This window comes from Triturus cristatus, chromosome 7 (assembly GCF_964204655.1).
Source record: "Triturus cristatus chromosome 7, aTriCri1.1, whole genome shotgun sequence".
Taxonomy (NCBI): Eukaryota; Metazoa; Chordata; class Amphibia; order Caudata; family Salamandridae; genus Triturus; species Triturus cristatus.
In genome coordinates, this window is record NC_140590.1 from 1,702,852,344 (window position 1) to 1,702,867,847 (window position 15,504).

General features: G+C 40.6%; 1 protein-coding gene across 1 annotated transcript in view; it reads left to right on the plus strand.

Moving 5' to 3' along the window:
- LOC146812814 (alpha-2-macroglobulin-like protein 1) overlaps positions 1–15,504 on the plus strand; it is an 848,867-nt gene that overhangs the window by 634,205 nt on the left and 199,158 nt on the right. The window contains exon 26 of the mRNA XM_085615205.1: positions 11,682–11,841. Coding sequence (XP_085471331.1) covers positions 11,682–11,841 — 160 coding nt within the window. The remainder of the gene's footprint in view (positions 1–11,681; positions 11,842–15,504) is intronic.

The window sequence follows — 15,504 nt, forward strand, 5'->3', positions numbered from 1 at the left end:
ATTCGTTTATTCATGAGCCCCAAGCTGCAGAAACAATAAAAGAATAATAAGACATTAGTGCTTTGTCATATATCAAAATGAAGGTTATCATGTTATGTCGAAAAATCAAGATAAAGAAAACATGTTCCGATCTCATGAAGGGTCAATTCGTTCGATACATTGAAAACAACCCACCAAGGACCAACTAAATTATATATATATAGCAGCCTCCAATCTCCTGTAAAATGCGCCAAGAAAATAGCACTCGCAGGGGCAGGTTCCTCAAATTTTATTCTCGAACCACAGGCACAGACGCGTTTCGGCAACAGCCTATATCGATGTGTGCCGGTTCGCGCCATTACCACCATTTAAATACACATGTTTACATTTCAATGACAAAATAAAAAAAGGACAGTCCATATTAAAAGACGCGTACTGCCGTTGCAGGTAACGCCGCCATCTTGGAACTATTTCCGGGTCCCATCGAACCCAGTAAGCGTTTACAAAAAGTATTAAAACTTATATCGAGCTTGCACACATAAACGTTATATACAATTCATCAAAACCTGGATGGATAATATGTGCTAAAGCGGGCTGGTTCAAGCTACTTCATATGAAAATATAGAAAAATTCATAATACATGAAATCATGTGAACCTACACCCGACTCTCGGGAAACGCTAACCATGGGATGGCCACCTCCTTATGCACAATCGCGCCCTGGATGGGCAATATCACATAGACAGAGAGTCCCAAATGGAAAATATCTAGCCCTGAATGGGCACTTACATATTGAAATGTCTGACTAGGTCTCTATGACTAATAAATATAGTGATATGGTGGTTATAAGCAGCAAAATAAATCAAATTCAAAATTCATCAGTTGACTCTTCACAGCCGTGAAGAGCTAAGCATACAAATCTCTTTACAGTTCATTCGGAGACGATACCCAAAGCACCCAATGTCAAACATAAACATAAACACCTCTTATCATGTATCAAGATTAAATAAGGGGGATCTAACCACCTAAGTGTATGGCTAATTCCTCACTGCTATTGAGTCCCAGGGGGTCCTTTGTCTAAAGGTCAATAATATAACAGGATTCCAGCCGTCTAAGGCTGTGAACCCTGTCTCCACCCTGTGGGTTGACCGGCACTTGATCCAAACAGTAATAGCTAAGAAGATCTCTATTACGTTGATGTTTAAGATTAAAATGGCGTGCCACCGGATAGGTTTCATCCCCATTATTGATCGCCCGCATGTGTTCCAAAATCCAAATTTTGGTAGGATGGATAGTACTGCCTATATATTTTAGGCCGCAGGGACATGTTAGGCAGTACACAGTGTAGGGAGTCATGCAGGTGAGAAATTTCCTTTTCTTTCTGGGACCATCCATAGCCGGTGTTTCATATGTAAGAACCCTCTTGCTGACTTTACAGGCCTTGCATTTTCCACAGGGGAAAAACCCATTGAGTGGGCCTAGGATAGGTTGATTAGTCTTTTTGGTCTGATGGCTATGTACTAAGGTGTTCCTCAAAGACCTGCCCCTGCGAGTGCTATTTTCTTGGCACATTTTACAGGAGATTGGGAGCAACAATATATATATATATATATATATTACCTCCTGGCGGTCGCCAGTAGGTAGTTATAGTTAGGACCACGTTTCCATAGGAAATCCGCAACATTCTATTTTGAATAAATTTGGCGCCGGTCGACGAATCCTCGCGAATTTTTCAAAATAGGTGGGGCGTTACGCTCCGCTCTTACCCTGAAAGTCTCGGGGGGATTCGTCAAGCGGGGGCTGAGATAAAAGGGGGGTCCCAAAACGCGTTTTTCCCATGCATTTTTCCATAGGACCTTTAGACAGGGCTACAGCCCGAACGGCTGAACAGAATTACTAGAAATTTGGCAGAGAGGTAGTCCTCAGGTCAAGGAAGTGCCTTTTGTAGGTTTGGTGTAAATCTGTTCAGTAGAATCTGAGAAAATAGCCTTTAAATCAATATATATATCTGAGCCAGCTTACGGTGCGCTTACGGTATGCTTACCGTACGCGTACGGTGGCGTGCGCGAGCGCGATTCTGATTGGCTCTTAGATCTTAGTAAACATTCGAATCGGCCGAAACCAGGAAGCGGCGGCCGCAATTTTCTCTCTCGCACTGAGAGTGATTTTTAAAAGTTAAAGGCCAAAAACATGTAAAGGGGCTGTTTAGACAGCTCCCACACACATAGGCATGTTGAGGGAGTCCCCAAAGATCCCCCAAGGCCAAAAACGGAATTTGTATTTTTTCGGTAATTTCGCCGATTACGCTTACCGTACGCGTACGGTAAAAAATTATTTAAAAAAAAAAAATGATCCACACTCTCTCCACCCCGTGTGCAATTGGTGGCCGAAGGCCAACCATTGTGCATGGCTTATCACATAAGAAATAAACTAAAATATTAAAAAAAAAAAAATAAAAAAAAAAATTATCCACACTCTCTCCACCCCGTGTGCAAATGGTGCCCGAAGGGCACCATTTGTGCATGGCTTATAAAATCTACGAAAAATTAAAATATTACCTTTCAAAACGAAGTGCATCATATGTCCTCCATGTGCGCACGGTGCGCGAAGCGCATCGTGCGTACATGGCCCATCTAGCGTAACGTGGGCACGCGGTGCACGTAGCGCACCGCGTGCCCACCGTGCGTGAATGGCACTAACTGCGTAAAGTGGGCACGCGGTGCGCACAGAACGAACTGCGTTAAGTGGGCGCGCACGCCACGAATGGCGTAAAGTAACTTAGCATTTAAAAAAACGTACAAATTCACTGAAAAAACCATAGGTTTCACACACGTTATAGTTAGGAATTAGCATTTAAAAAACCTTGCAAATTCACTGAAAAAACCATAGGTTTCACACATGTTATAGTTAGCGGAAATTTTACTGATAAAAAACCAATGAAATTCCCCCGTTATAGTTACTGCAGGCAACTATAACTCACGCGACCGCAATCTTCTGCTGATGACATATGTGTCTTTATGAAAAAAAAATATTTGTAATATATGTATAGCTAAAAATGTATGGAAGAAGACATGGGCAAATAAGTGTCTAAATACAGTATTAGCATCAGCAGAGGATTGCGGTCACGTGAGTTATAGTTGCCTGCAGTAACTATAACGGGGGAATTTCATTGGTTTTTTATCAGTAAAATTTCCGCTAACTATAACATGTGTGAAACCTATGGTTTTTTCAGTGAATTTGCAAGGTTTTTTAAATGCTAATTCCTAACTATAACGTGCGTGAAACCTATGGTTTTTTCAGTGAATATATATATATATATATATATATTCACTGAAAAAACCATAGGTTTCACACATGTTATAGTTAGCTGGACATTTTACTGATAAAAAACCAATGAAATTCCCCCGTTATAGTTACTGTAGGCAACTATAACTCACGCGACCGCAATCCTCTGCTGATGCTAATACTGTATTTAGACCCTTATTTGCCCATATCTTCTTCCATTAAATTTTAGCTATACATATATTACAAATATTTTTTTTTCATAAAGACACATATGTCATCAGCAGAGGATTACGGTCGCGTGAGTTATAGTTGCCTACAGTAACTATAACGGGGGAATTTCATTGGTTTTTTATCAGTAAAATGTCCAGCTAACTATAACATGTGTGAAACCTATGGTTTTTTCAGTGAATTAGCAAGGTTTTTTAAATGCTATTTCCTAACTATAACGTGTGTGAAACCTATGGTTTTTTCAGTGAATTTGTACGGTTTTTTAAATGCTAAGTTACTTTACGCCATTTGTGGCGTGCGCGCCCACTTAACGCAGTTCGTTCCGTGCACGGTTTTTATCAACTTTAATAAGCCCTGTACATTTGGTGGCCTTCGGCCACCAAAAGCACAGGGGGTGAGGTCAATGTGGATAGTGTTTTTTTTATTTCGATTTTATAATTTCATGTTGCCAAAATTACGTTTTTTTTCTCTATTAATAAGCCCTGCACATTTGGTGGCCTGCGGCCACCAAAAGCACAGGGGGTGGGGTAAGTGTGGATAGTGTTTTTTTTATTTTTATTTTTTTACCGTAAGAGTACGGTAAGCTTACGGTAAGCGTACGGTAAGCGTACGGTAAGCGTACCCCGCGAAATTGCCGAAAAAAAAATAAAACCGTTTTTGCTCTTGGGGGATGTTTGGGGACTCCCTCAACATGACTATGTGGGAGGGAGTTGTCAAAACAGCCCCGTAACATGTTTTTGGCCATCATGTTTGATAAACAACACTCAGTGCGAGAGACAAAATGGCGGACGCCGCTTCCTGGTTTCGGCCGATTCGAATGTTTACTAAGATCTAAGAGCCAATCAGAATCGCGCTCGCGCACGCCACCGTAAGCTTACGGTAAGCGTACGGTAAGCGTACGGTAAGCGTACCGTAAGCGGGCTCAGATATATATATTGATTTAAAGGCTATTTTCTCAGAATCTACTGAACAGATTTACACCAAACCTACAAAAGGCACTTCCTTGACCTAGGGACTACCTCTCTGCCAAATTTCTAGTAATTCTGTTCAGCCGTTCGGGCTGTAGCTCGTTCTAAAGGTCCTATGGAAAAATGCATGGGAAAAACGCGTTTTGGGACCCCCCTTTTATCTCAGCCCCCGCTTGACGAATCCCCCCGAGACTTTCAGGGTAGGAGCGGAGCGTAGCGCCCCACCTATTTTGAGAAATTCGCGAGGATTCGTCGACCGGCGCCAAAGTTATTCAAAATAGAATGTTGAGGTTTTCCTATGGAAACGTGGTCCTAACTATAACTACCTACTGGCGACCGCCAGTAGGTAATATATATATATATATATATATATATATATATATATATATATATATATATATATATATGTTTGTTCTGATGGTTTTTAGTCTTATGATATCATATGGTAAATGCAAACATTAGCTAAGTTATCCTGATCCCCTTTGGGAATCATATTGGTAACCATTTAACCCCCTCTCCAACAGCAGTATCAAGATTAGAACTTTTGCAGAAGTATCAATTTTCCTCTGCTCACATTTTTTATAGTATACATATCAAAGGTCCACTTGAACCAACTTTGCACTATTTGCACTTTCCTTTATTTTTTAGCGCCTTCGGATTTTATTATTCCATCCATTATTAAATTTGCATTTTGCAAATATTGGGATTTATTGCAATGATTATCTATCATTGCACCTTTCCACTATATATAGTTTTGAGGCCCTAGATATTGGTATTGGAACATTTTGTTTAATAATATCTGGGGGTGCACTCACGAGGTATTAGACACTGGTATAGGGCAAGTATATTTAATTATTTATTTATTTATTGTTTTACAAAATCACACATGACGTAGACATAGAACGATCAAAAGATCCTTACAAAGGTTATTTCCCCCCCCCCTTTTTTCCGGTATCAACAGCTATTAGTAATCGATGTTCAAAATTGTAACAATTGATTTTACTGGCTTATATGATTAGTGTAAAAGAGGTATTTTACCTGTATTAACTTTATTTTACACTAAAAAAATGTTTAAAAATGCATTGGTGGACCGACATTAATGGGGAATTTGTTCAGTCTGTTCTCTTTGTCTATTAACTCGAATCATGTGTGACGGGTTGTTTCTTTAAGCACTTGCACTTTAAATATCGAGTCAAACTCTCTGAACATTGTCATGTGATCAAGGCCGCTTTGACGGCTGAAATGTGTAATGGCAGGCAAGGAGGAATAAAATATCTTTGAACTACTCAACGAGGTCCACGTTCGTTCTTGGTTTCCCTGGAGAAACGTGTGAGCGAAGAGAGCTCATATATATATATATATATATATATATATATATATATTCACTTAAAAAACCATAGGTTTCACACATGTTATAGTTAGCTGGACATTTCACTCGTAAAAAAACAATGAAATTCCCCTGTTATAGTTAGTGCAGGCAACTATAACTCACGCGACCGCAATCCTCTGCTGATGACGTCAGATATTACATCACTGTATTTAGACACTTATTTACCCATGTCTTCTTCCATTAATCTTTAGCTATACATATATTACAAATATTTATTTTTCATAAAGACACATATGTCATCAGTGATTTAATATCTGACGTCATCAGCAGAGGATTGCGGTCGCGTGAGTTATAGTTGCCTGCACTAACTATAACGGGGGAATTTCATTGTTTTTTTACAAGTGAAATGTCCAGCTAACTATAACATGTGTGAAACCTATGGTTTTTTAAGTGAATTTGCAAGGTTTTTTAAATGCTAATTCGTAACTATAACGTGTGTGAAACCTATGGTTTTTTCAGTGAATTTGTACGTTTTTTTAAATGCTAAGTTATGTATTTATAATTTTTTTTGTTTTTCAGGTTTTTCACCGTGCGCGCTTAGCGCACCGAGCGCCCACGGTTCGTAGTGCGTGCCGTGCGCGCGCGGTGCGCGCATCTCGCGATTTAAAAAAATAACAAATTATGTTTTTTCCTCCCATGGGGGCCCTTCTGTGATCCCCTGACCAAGGCTAGGGGGTCAGGAACTGTCCACTCTGCCCCCTTTTCACGTTCTCCACCTTTTTTTTTCACCCCCTCAGACTGCGAGAGACAAAATGGCGGCAGAAACTTCCTGGTTTCGACCGATTCGAATGTTTACCGACATCTAACAACCAATCAGAATTGCGCTCGCGCACGGCAGGGTGCGCGCAGGGTGCGCGCAGGGTGCGCGCACGGTGCGCGCCTATAGATATTGATATGCTTTTAAATGCTATTTTCTCAGGAAATACTGAACAGATTTACACCAGACCTGCAAAAGGCACTTCCTTGACCTTATGGCTACCTCTCTGCCAAATTTCACGTAATTCTGTTCAGCCGTTCGGGCTGTAGCTGCGACTAAAGGTCCTTTGGAAAAATGCATGGGGAAAATGCGTTTTGGGACCCCCCCTTTTTCTCGGCCCCCGCTTGACGAATCACCCCGAGACTTTCAGGGTAGGAGCTGAACGGAGCGCCCCATTTGTTTTGAAAATTTCGCGAGGATTAGTCAACCGGAGCCAAAGTTATTCAAAATAGAATATTGAGATTTCCTATGGAAACTAGGTTGTAACTACAACTATCTACCGGCGACCACCAGTAGATAATATATATATATATATATATATATATATATATATATATATATAGATATAAATATCAGCTCCAACCTCGTCTCCGCAAGAAACAAGGACGACCGCACAAACTTTGGGGGAAATTCAGTTACCTTATTCCAACTGAGAACTCAGAAAGGGAGACAGAACGCCTTTCGCCGTTGTGCCTTTTTCCACTGTAGAGATATATATATACCCAATACATGCACAATTAAAAAAATTAACAATTAAAAATGAAAAACTAAACAACGTAAAAAATTTAGATTTTTCTAAAAATATATTACATATTAAAACGTTAATAATTATAATTATTATAATTTTACATACACAGAATCAGACTATGTGACGATACAACGCATGCCATTATATTGCATACCGTAGCAACGCAAAACTTTACTCCGACTTTCTGTCGAAGGAAGCGCTGGAAGTTGGAGTAGATTAATTTTCTATTCCAACTCCAGTGTGTGCAACAGTAGGGAAGGTGTTGGAGTTAAATCCAACACCTTCGTCCCACTGCTGCACACCTTTTAAGTTGCAACGGCATGCGATGTAATTGCTTGCGTTGTAACGGTTGCGTGGAAAAGGCTGTTTCCCACAGAAACATAACAATAACAATAGAAATAATAGAAACTAAACTATAAAATTCTACAAATAATACATATACTTTTCCCACTCCAATTTATACAAAAGTGGGGAAAGTGCTGGATTGTGATGGGGTAAAATGTACAATTCCCACTCCAGTCAGTAGAACAGAAGTAAAAGTTTTGTATTGCGCAGGGCTAAAATTTACTATTCCCCCTCCAGTCAGTGGCAACAGTAGGGAAAGTGTTGTATTACGGAGGGGTAACATTTACTTTTCTCATTCCAGTAAATTCAACAGTATGGAAAATGTTGGATTGCGGAGGGGTAATATTACTATTCTCACTCCAGTCACTGCAGCCGTAGGGACAGTCTTAGCTTGCGGAGGGGTAAAAGGTACAATTCCCACTCCAGTCAGTGCAACAGTAGGGAAAGTGAAGGATCGCGAAGGGGTAACATTTACTATTCTGACTCCAGTCAGTGCAATAGTAGGGTAAGTGTTAGATTGTAAAGGGGTAAAGTGTACTACTACTACACTCTGTGCAACATCAGAAACAGACACTTCAAGGAAATAAAATATTTTCAAAACTATACTAAATAACAAAAATCTAAATGTTTAAATATAAAATAACTATATATAATATTTTTTTTTTAAATTACATATTTATTACAATGTTTAATACATATAAATTAATACAAATATTATTTAAATTGAAGTACCAGCTATAGTCTCAAAATAAGAACACCCAATAAATACAATGTTATTTACAATTAAAAAGCCCAACACAATTAACACATACAATAATAAATAACATAATTATAAAAGAATTATCTATTTTTAAATTTGTTAGCACTTAAATTACTTTCCACCCTTTATCTCTAGAAAGTACAATACACACATCTAAAATGTGTTCCTAAATTAATAATATTTACACATTTTACATAATTAAATATCTATAAAATATTATTAATAATTAAATACGAATATAAAATTACCTTCCAACACTTTATATATAGAAACAAACAATCCATACCTAATATATACATTTGAAAAATCTTAATAGCATAATATACATAAATATCGATTAAACATTTAATATGAATAATCAACTGACAATAAATGAATTGTATTTAGTTAACTTACCTACCTTTACCCCTACAAATGCAATAACTCACACCTAATACATAACTTAAACAATATCTTATTCATATATTTTACATAATTAATAATCATTAAAATAATTAGAAATGTACATTATTTATGAATTATTGTAATTAAATTCCTACACCCCCTTTACCCATACAAAAGCAAACACCCCCCAAATGTATCATACAATTATCAATTAAGTTATTAATATTAATTAAACAATAATTATTAGTTATTATTAATTTACTTCCCACCCTATACCCTTACAAAAACCACAACTCACACCTGAAACTTAACTTTAAAAAAAGAATTATACAATTAACATAAATAATTATCAATTAAATAATTATTAATTAAAATTAAATATTAATTAATTATCATTTATTTACTTCCCACCCTATACCCCTACAAAACCCACAACCCACACCTGAAATGTAGCTATTAAGAAAAATAATGATACGATTAACATAACTAATAATCAATTAAATGATTAATGTTAATTTAAACACGAATTATTAATTATTTAAAATGAATTTACTTCCCACCCTGTACCACTATAAACCCCACAACCCGCTACGGTACTAAAAAGCGCAAAATATTATTACATTACATTTCAAAATTACTTAAAATTGTAAAACTATATTGAAAAACATTAACAATAATTACATAAACAATTTATAATGTATATAATTAAAATATATACTCAGATTCATAAAAATTGTTAAAAAACTATATTATTAACAACTTTGGGCCCCTTTATGATGCCTGATTGACAAGGAGACGGTGGTGCCGCTTCTCTAATTAGGATGCGACCGCCTTCACGGCAGTCCGAAACTGCATCTTTCCTATTGTGGGCTTGTGCTGTGGGCTACGGCACATGCTGCAATATGAAATATGAACTTTTTATACTTCTCTGCACCATGTGGCAGGCTCCATGCTCTACCTGCCACACAATTCAGGGATGTTTAGGGGGCACCAGGGGTGTCCCCCATACCCCTTAGCAGAGGGCCAGGAAAGGGGGGCCTACTGGGGGCACCAAAAATCACTTTCTGGCTGCCTTTTCATGGCAGTCGGACCACCATGAAAGGGCATGCTTAAAGCGAAATTGTAATCTCAATGGTGGAGCTGAGGTTGGCTCCGCTGTCGTTTGGGTATTACTTTTCCGACCGTCGCCCCGATGGGCTCTGTGAGCCCAACGGAAGGAGAGCGGAATTTCCCTGCGGGTTTCCCTCCGACCTCTTGTATGGCAACACGGTGGTCGGACGGAAACCTGAGATGTTGGGCGGAAAGCCTCCGACGAGCTGTCGGATGGCTTTCCGCCCGACATAATAATGTGGCCCTATATTTTTGTAAATGATAATAATGATTTCAATATTGTTAAAATCAATATTACTTACCTTAAAATCGATATTCTTGACAACAATTTTCTTGCCCACAATATTTCTGTATGACAATATTTCAAACTCGATAGTTATGTCTGACGATATTTTAATTTCGATATTTTGTCTGAATACCCTCAGCAATTACTGCTCTTAGCAGAAACTGTCCTCTTGACCAATGGTGACGTCTTATGATGGCAGTTGATACCGCTGAGCTGAACACCTTGCGATGGTGTCTTCTGACAGTTTAAGCCACTAGGCAAATTAAGGCTTCTCGCTTAGTTGTGACTGACTCCATTCTTACTGCGTTGGAAGTGGCAAGACAAGGTTCTTTGCCAAATGCCAAAAGTAATTGTTCAGTTACTATCTTAAATAAAGCTTACCTGGAAACTGTGTAGAGCAACTGTGGAAACTCTACACAACACTTGTCACCTCTGATTTTGCCCTCTGGTGAAAGTCCGCTTTCTCTTGATGACTATCGAGCTGCAAACACAGTGATGTGCAAAATCGCTGTTCCTGGCTGGCATCAGTTTTTGGGAAAGAGTAATCAGAATCAGACAAGAGGGCAGGCCCTGCCTAGAAAGTTCCTAATCTTCAACAAAAGAAATATAAGTCTCAATCCCCTCCCCTACCATCAACTCATTGGCAGTGCTCAGGAAGAATAATCAGCAGTTCTCTGCAAATGAAGACCTCATGAAATTTCTAAAGGTAGCCCTATCTCCATCCCCCTCACCTTAGTGTCTGAGTCTCCACCCTCCAGCCACACCAACGTAGGCACTCCCACTGTCTGGGGTAGCATATCATATCCTCCATCTTGTACCATGCTAAACCAGGGGCATCCATAAAAGGATTCCACTGGCCTCAGTACTCAGACTCACACACAGAGTCTTACTACCATACATGCGCACTCAAAGTACACACAGAATTTGTTGGGTTTCACATAACAGCTGAGTCCAGTAGATCACGCTCTTCCTGACACAGAGAAAATGGTCTGGTCACACTATGGAGCCGCAAAGCAAAGTATGTAGCCACTATTGCTTTATATTATGTAGCCAGGGCATGGACAGTTATTCACTGCCTACTATAAGGGCATGTTTGCTGTGCCACTCCAGTCACAGTACAAGTCCTGGACCTCACTTTAAAAGGGACAGACCTAGACCCATGTACAAATGCTAGGTTACCACAATGCCATGGACAACGTGAAAGTCAGTATACCAGTTTCGCATACACTCAGGCATTTAGGGCGGAGGAGCACAACTGTTTAGCAAGCAGCGACATTCATTCACAATATAGATCTCTTAACTTTGATCTCACCTTTTATCACACTCAATAACTATTTCTCTTGAACTCTTTCACCTATTTATAGCCCCTGATAGTTAGGTGTTTTGTTCTCCAGCCTTTTCTCAGTGACCATCAAATTATTAATCCTATTTCTGCATTCTAGGCTCACAGCTTTTGTGGCTAAGTGCTTCAGCCAGGTCAAGGAGTACATCTTTGTCGATGATACAGTGATTAACGATGCTGTGAACTGGCTGCGCCTCCACCAGAACATGACAACAGGCTGCTTCCAGAGTGTGGGAAAGCTCATCCAGTCGTCCATGAAGGTATGGCACCATTACATTCAACCTATTCGTAGCAGGGGCGGCTCCTCCATTATGGCAGAGGAGAGTTGCCTCAAACTAGTTTATTATAATTTTTTTTCCAATTGCCAGCCTTAGGGCGGGGGCACAGCCATCCTGACGGAGCGTCACTCAGCTGCAGGAAAGAGGTGTGGTCGGGGACTGTAAGTGTGCATGTCGGTTTGGCCCGCCACCATTTCTCCAACCCAGCTGTATTGTACAGTCGGGTGGAGAAATGGCCCAGGCTCACTGTGCCTGAGCGAGCGTCAAGTCAGCTCGCTCAGGACAATCATGGCGCTGCTCTCCTGCTGGTATTACCAGCAGAAGAGAAACACCATGACTTGCCCCTGGAAGACTGTGCAGTGTGCCCAGCATCACTGAGAGGAGCACTAAGGTGGCGGCCGCAGCGGCAGGTAAGTTCTTTATTATTTCCTCCTCACCCAGCATTCATGTTGCCCCGCCACTTTGACGTTAAAACAGCTGTCACTAAATCATTGTCTAATATCTCTTTATGATCAATCAAAACCAATTTCGGTAGGCTTCTGTGATGTTAGATTTTGGGAGTATTTTTCTTTTCTCGCCCTTGATGTCGAATGGCCTTGTAAGCTGAAGTGGAGGAAAGGGCTTAGGAGCTCCATTAGAGTGAGGCGGAAAATTGGTAGATTCCCTGGTTGGCTCATTCTCATTTACCCTTCCTCATTATGAGTTTGTGAAATCCTCTGTTGCCAGGGGTGGAATCTCAGCTAGCTACGCCAGTAGGCTAGGCAGTAGTAATACGATAGCCCCATTTCAATGCCTTTTTAGGTGTAACCTGCGAGAGCGCATGCGTTCCTGCTTGCGAGACGTATTGTTTACAATAAAGGGCTTGGGGGCCCACCCACTTCTTCCCATGTGTTGGCTTTGTTGTCACTCTTCTTTCCTGACTCCTACTTAGCCATCCCATGCCAAACCTCACTTCTTTTCCTTTCTGTGTAGTATGGATCAAGCGCAGATTGACTAAACTTTAACTAGTGCCCATCCACTGCTTGTGCTGTGATTGTGGTACTGTGTCTTTTTCCCACCCCCCTGCTTGAGCGTGGTGCTTCTTTCCCATCCCACTCACACCTTCTCCGTGTTGCTGCCCCTGTCTAGTGCTCTCTCCTCCACACCTCCCTTGTGTTGCTTTTCTACCCCTCCCGTTGTTTCTGCTCCAGTCCTCCTCCGAACATCTACCTGGTGTGGCTTTCTCCCTCTGCTGTTGATATGCTCTCTATTCTCCACCACACCTTCCTGGTGTGGCTTGCCCCCAATATCCATTTTTATAAACATATTTCACAGCAGCGCAGTCTGGTGTGCAACATGGCTTAAAAAGAAAGGTGCTATGATGCAGTTCAAAATGACAAACGGGAATCATGCTTACCAAACACCATGGACAGGAGCACTTCCTACACCAAAGAGAAGAGGACAAATTAAGGTCTATTTATAAGCTTTATGATATCACTGGAGGGAGCTAACCCTCTGGGTTATCTGTGGTTAGTAGTACGTTTGTGCCCATCTCATGTACTATGTTTTATGGATGTGTCTGCTTCGTAGTTGCGAGACAAGTGAATGTGTATTGTAGCCCGTTCACAGGGTCACTGCTGAAGACACAGAGGCCTTTCTGCAGGGGCAGACAGAGGATTTCTCATCGTGGCATGAAGAGATGCAAGAGTAGGACTGCCTCAGTATCCTCTGCTACAAAATGAGATTGCAGCCAATCATCATGTGGCCGGACCAATGAGATAGAGGCATTAGATGAAAGCATGATTACACCCTTCAGTCCAACTTCCTCCACTCTCTATGTTGGAGTATATTTGGGAGACTTGGAAGAATTAGCCCTGCCCTTCTATTGATTTAAAGGGCTCGAGAAAGGCGGTGTTTTAGGAGGATCCAATAGGTAACAGTTTCTCATTCCAGTCTGTTTCGGGAGAGTCACAGCTTCGGAGTGGCTGAAAGGGGCCTGCACACAAGGTGAGCTGGACAGGATTTACAGCTTGAATCTATTCCAGATTCACATGGTGTGTGTTATTCAGAAATCGGTGATGTGATCCTGAATTGTTAGAAATAAAGGATGTTTTGGCATGCATGATAAGAGGAGTCAGTGTGACTTGTAACGCCATCCACCTGCACACATAAAACCATCTTTAGCGTCTTTCTCGCCACTATTGCTTTGGATGGTGATAAGTACTTTTTGAAGAAGTAGAGAGACGAATACCATTACCAGAGAAACTATTAGTTTGCTCTCTTTCAGGCATGGCTGGCTCCACATCTGTCCAACATGAGGGTACCCTTACTTTTATGCTCATCCAATCTTTGTTGTTCATTGTCCTCATAGTCAGCACATTATGACAGATATATTAAGATCACATTACGAATAAATGAAAGTTTTTTGTAATGAAGAGGAGGTTGATACAGTATATTAATTAGGTGCTAATGATTTTGTACCATTCTTTGCATTTATTTTAGCTTGTTAAGCGGGTATGTATGTAATGTTAAGAAGATCTACATTGCTTAATAAAATATGGAGTATGTTAACATATTGTTTATTATAACAGATTGAGCAATTTCTAGGGACTGAAGGTGTCTAAATACTTTATCATTGTTTTTTTTTCACTCTTTCACCATTTTCATATTACCACTCCATAGTCAGAACCTGCCATGAGGTGCTCATGTGCTCCCGAAAGTGCTGTTGACTGATTAATGATTGCTCTATTGTCATACACTGCTACGCAGTATGTTTTCGTTTAGTGTTATGAGTTCGATTAATCGTGACTGAGACAAGGAAAATGGACCCTACAGATTTTAAACTTGTGGACCTCCTCCCCCTTGGCGCCCTATTCATCTTCTATGAATTGAAGAATCATTGTACAATTGGATTGGATCGATTCAATTTAAAATAGTATTGCTTTTAGACTATCACAATGGCAGTTGAACAATTAAGATTATTTATCTGCATATTGCATACTTTTATAAATCAATCAATCAAACAGCATTTATAAAGCTCAACACTGTCACCCCTAGGGGTATCTGGGTGATATGTCTCCTTCGAAGAGCAGGCCTTGAGTCACTCTCTGAAGTCTGCCACCGAGGGGAATTTTAGACGATGGTTGATGTAGGTAGGTCCGAGGTCATGGAGGGCTTTTAGGCGTGCATGAGGATCTTGAACTGGCATCTCTTCTGTCAGGTGGGGGCAATGTGGGTTTGTTTGGGGAGGACCAGGATGAGTCTTGCTGCAGCATTCTGTATGGTCAGGTGTCTTCTGAGCAGCTGGGTGGAGATGTCGGAGTAGAGAGCATTGCTGTAGTTGAAGCGGCTGGTGATGTGGTCTTGAGTGATGGTCTTTCTGGTGTTGGATGGGATCCAACTGAAGATTCTGCAGAGCATTTGAAGTGTGTGGAAGCAGGAGGAGGCGACTCATTGACTTGTCATTTCATGGTCAGTTGGCTGTCGAGGATAATGCCGAGGTTCTGTGCATGGTCGGTCGGTGTGGGTATAGGTCTGAGGTCTGCAGGCCACCAGCTGTGGTGCAGGCCACCAGCTGTGGTCCTATGCGGAGGTGTTGTTCCTGAAGATCAGTACTTCAGTCTTGTCGGAGTTGAGTTGGAGGCAGTTGTCTCTCATCTATTTGGC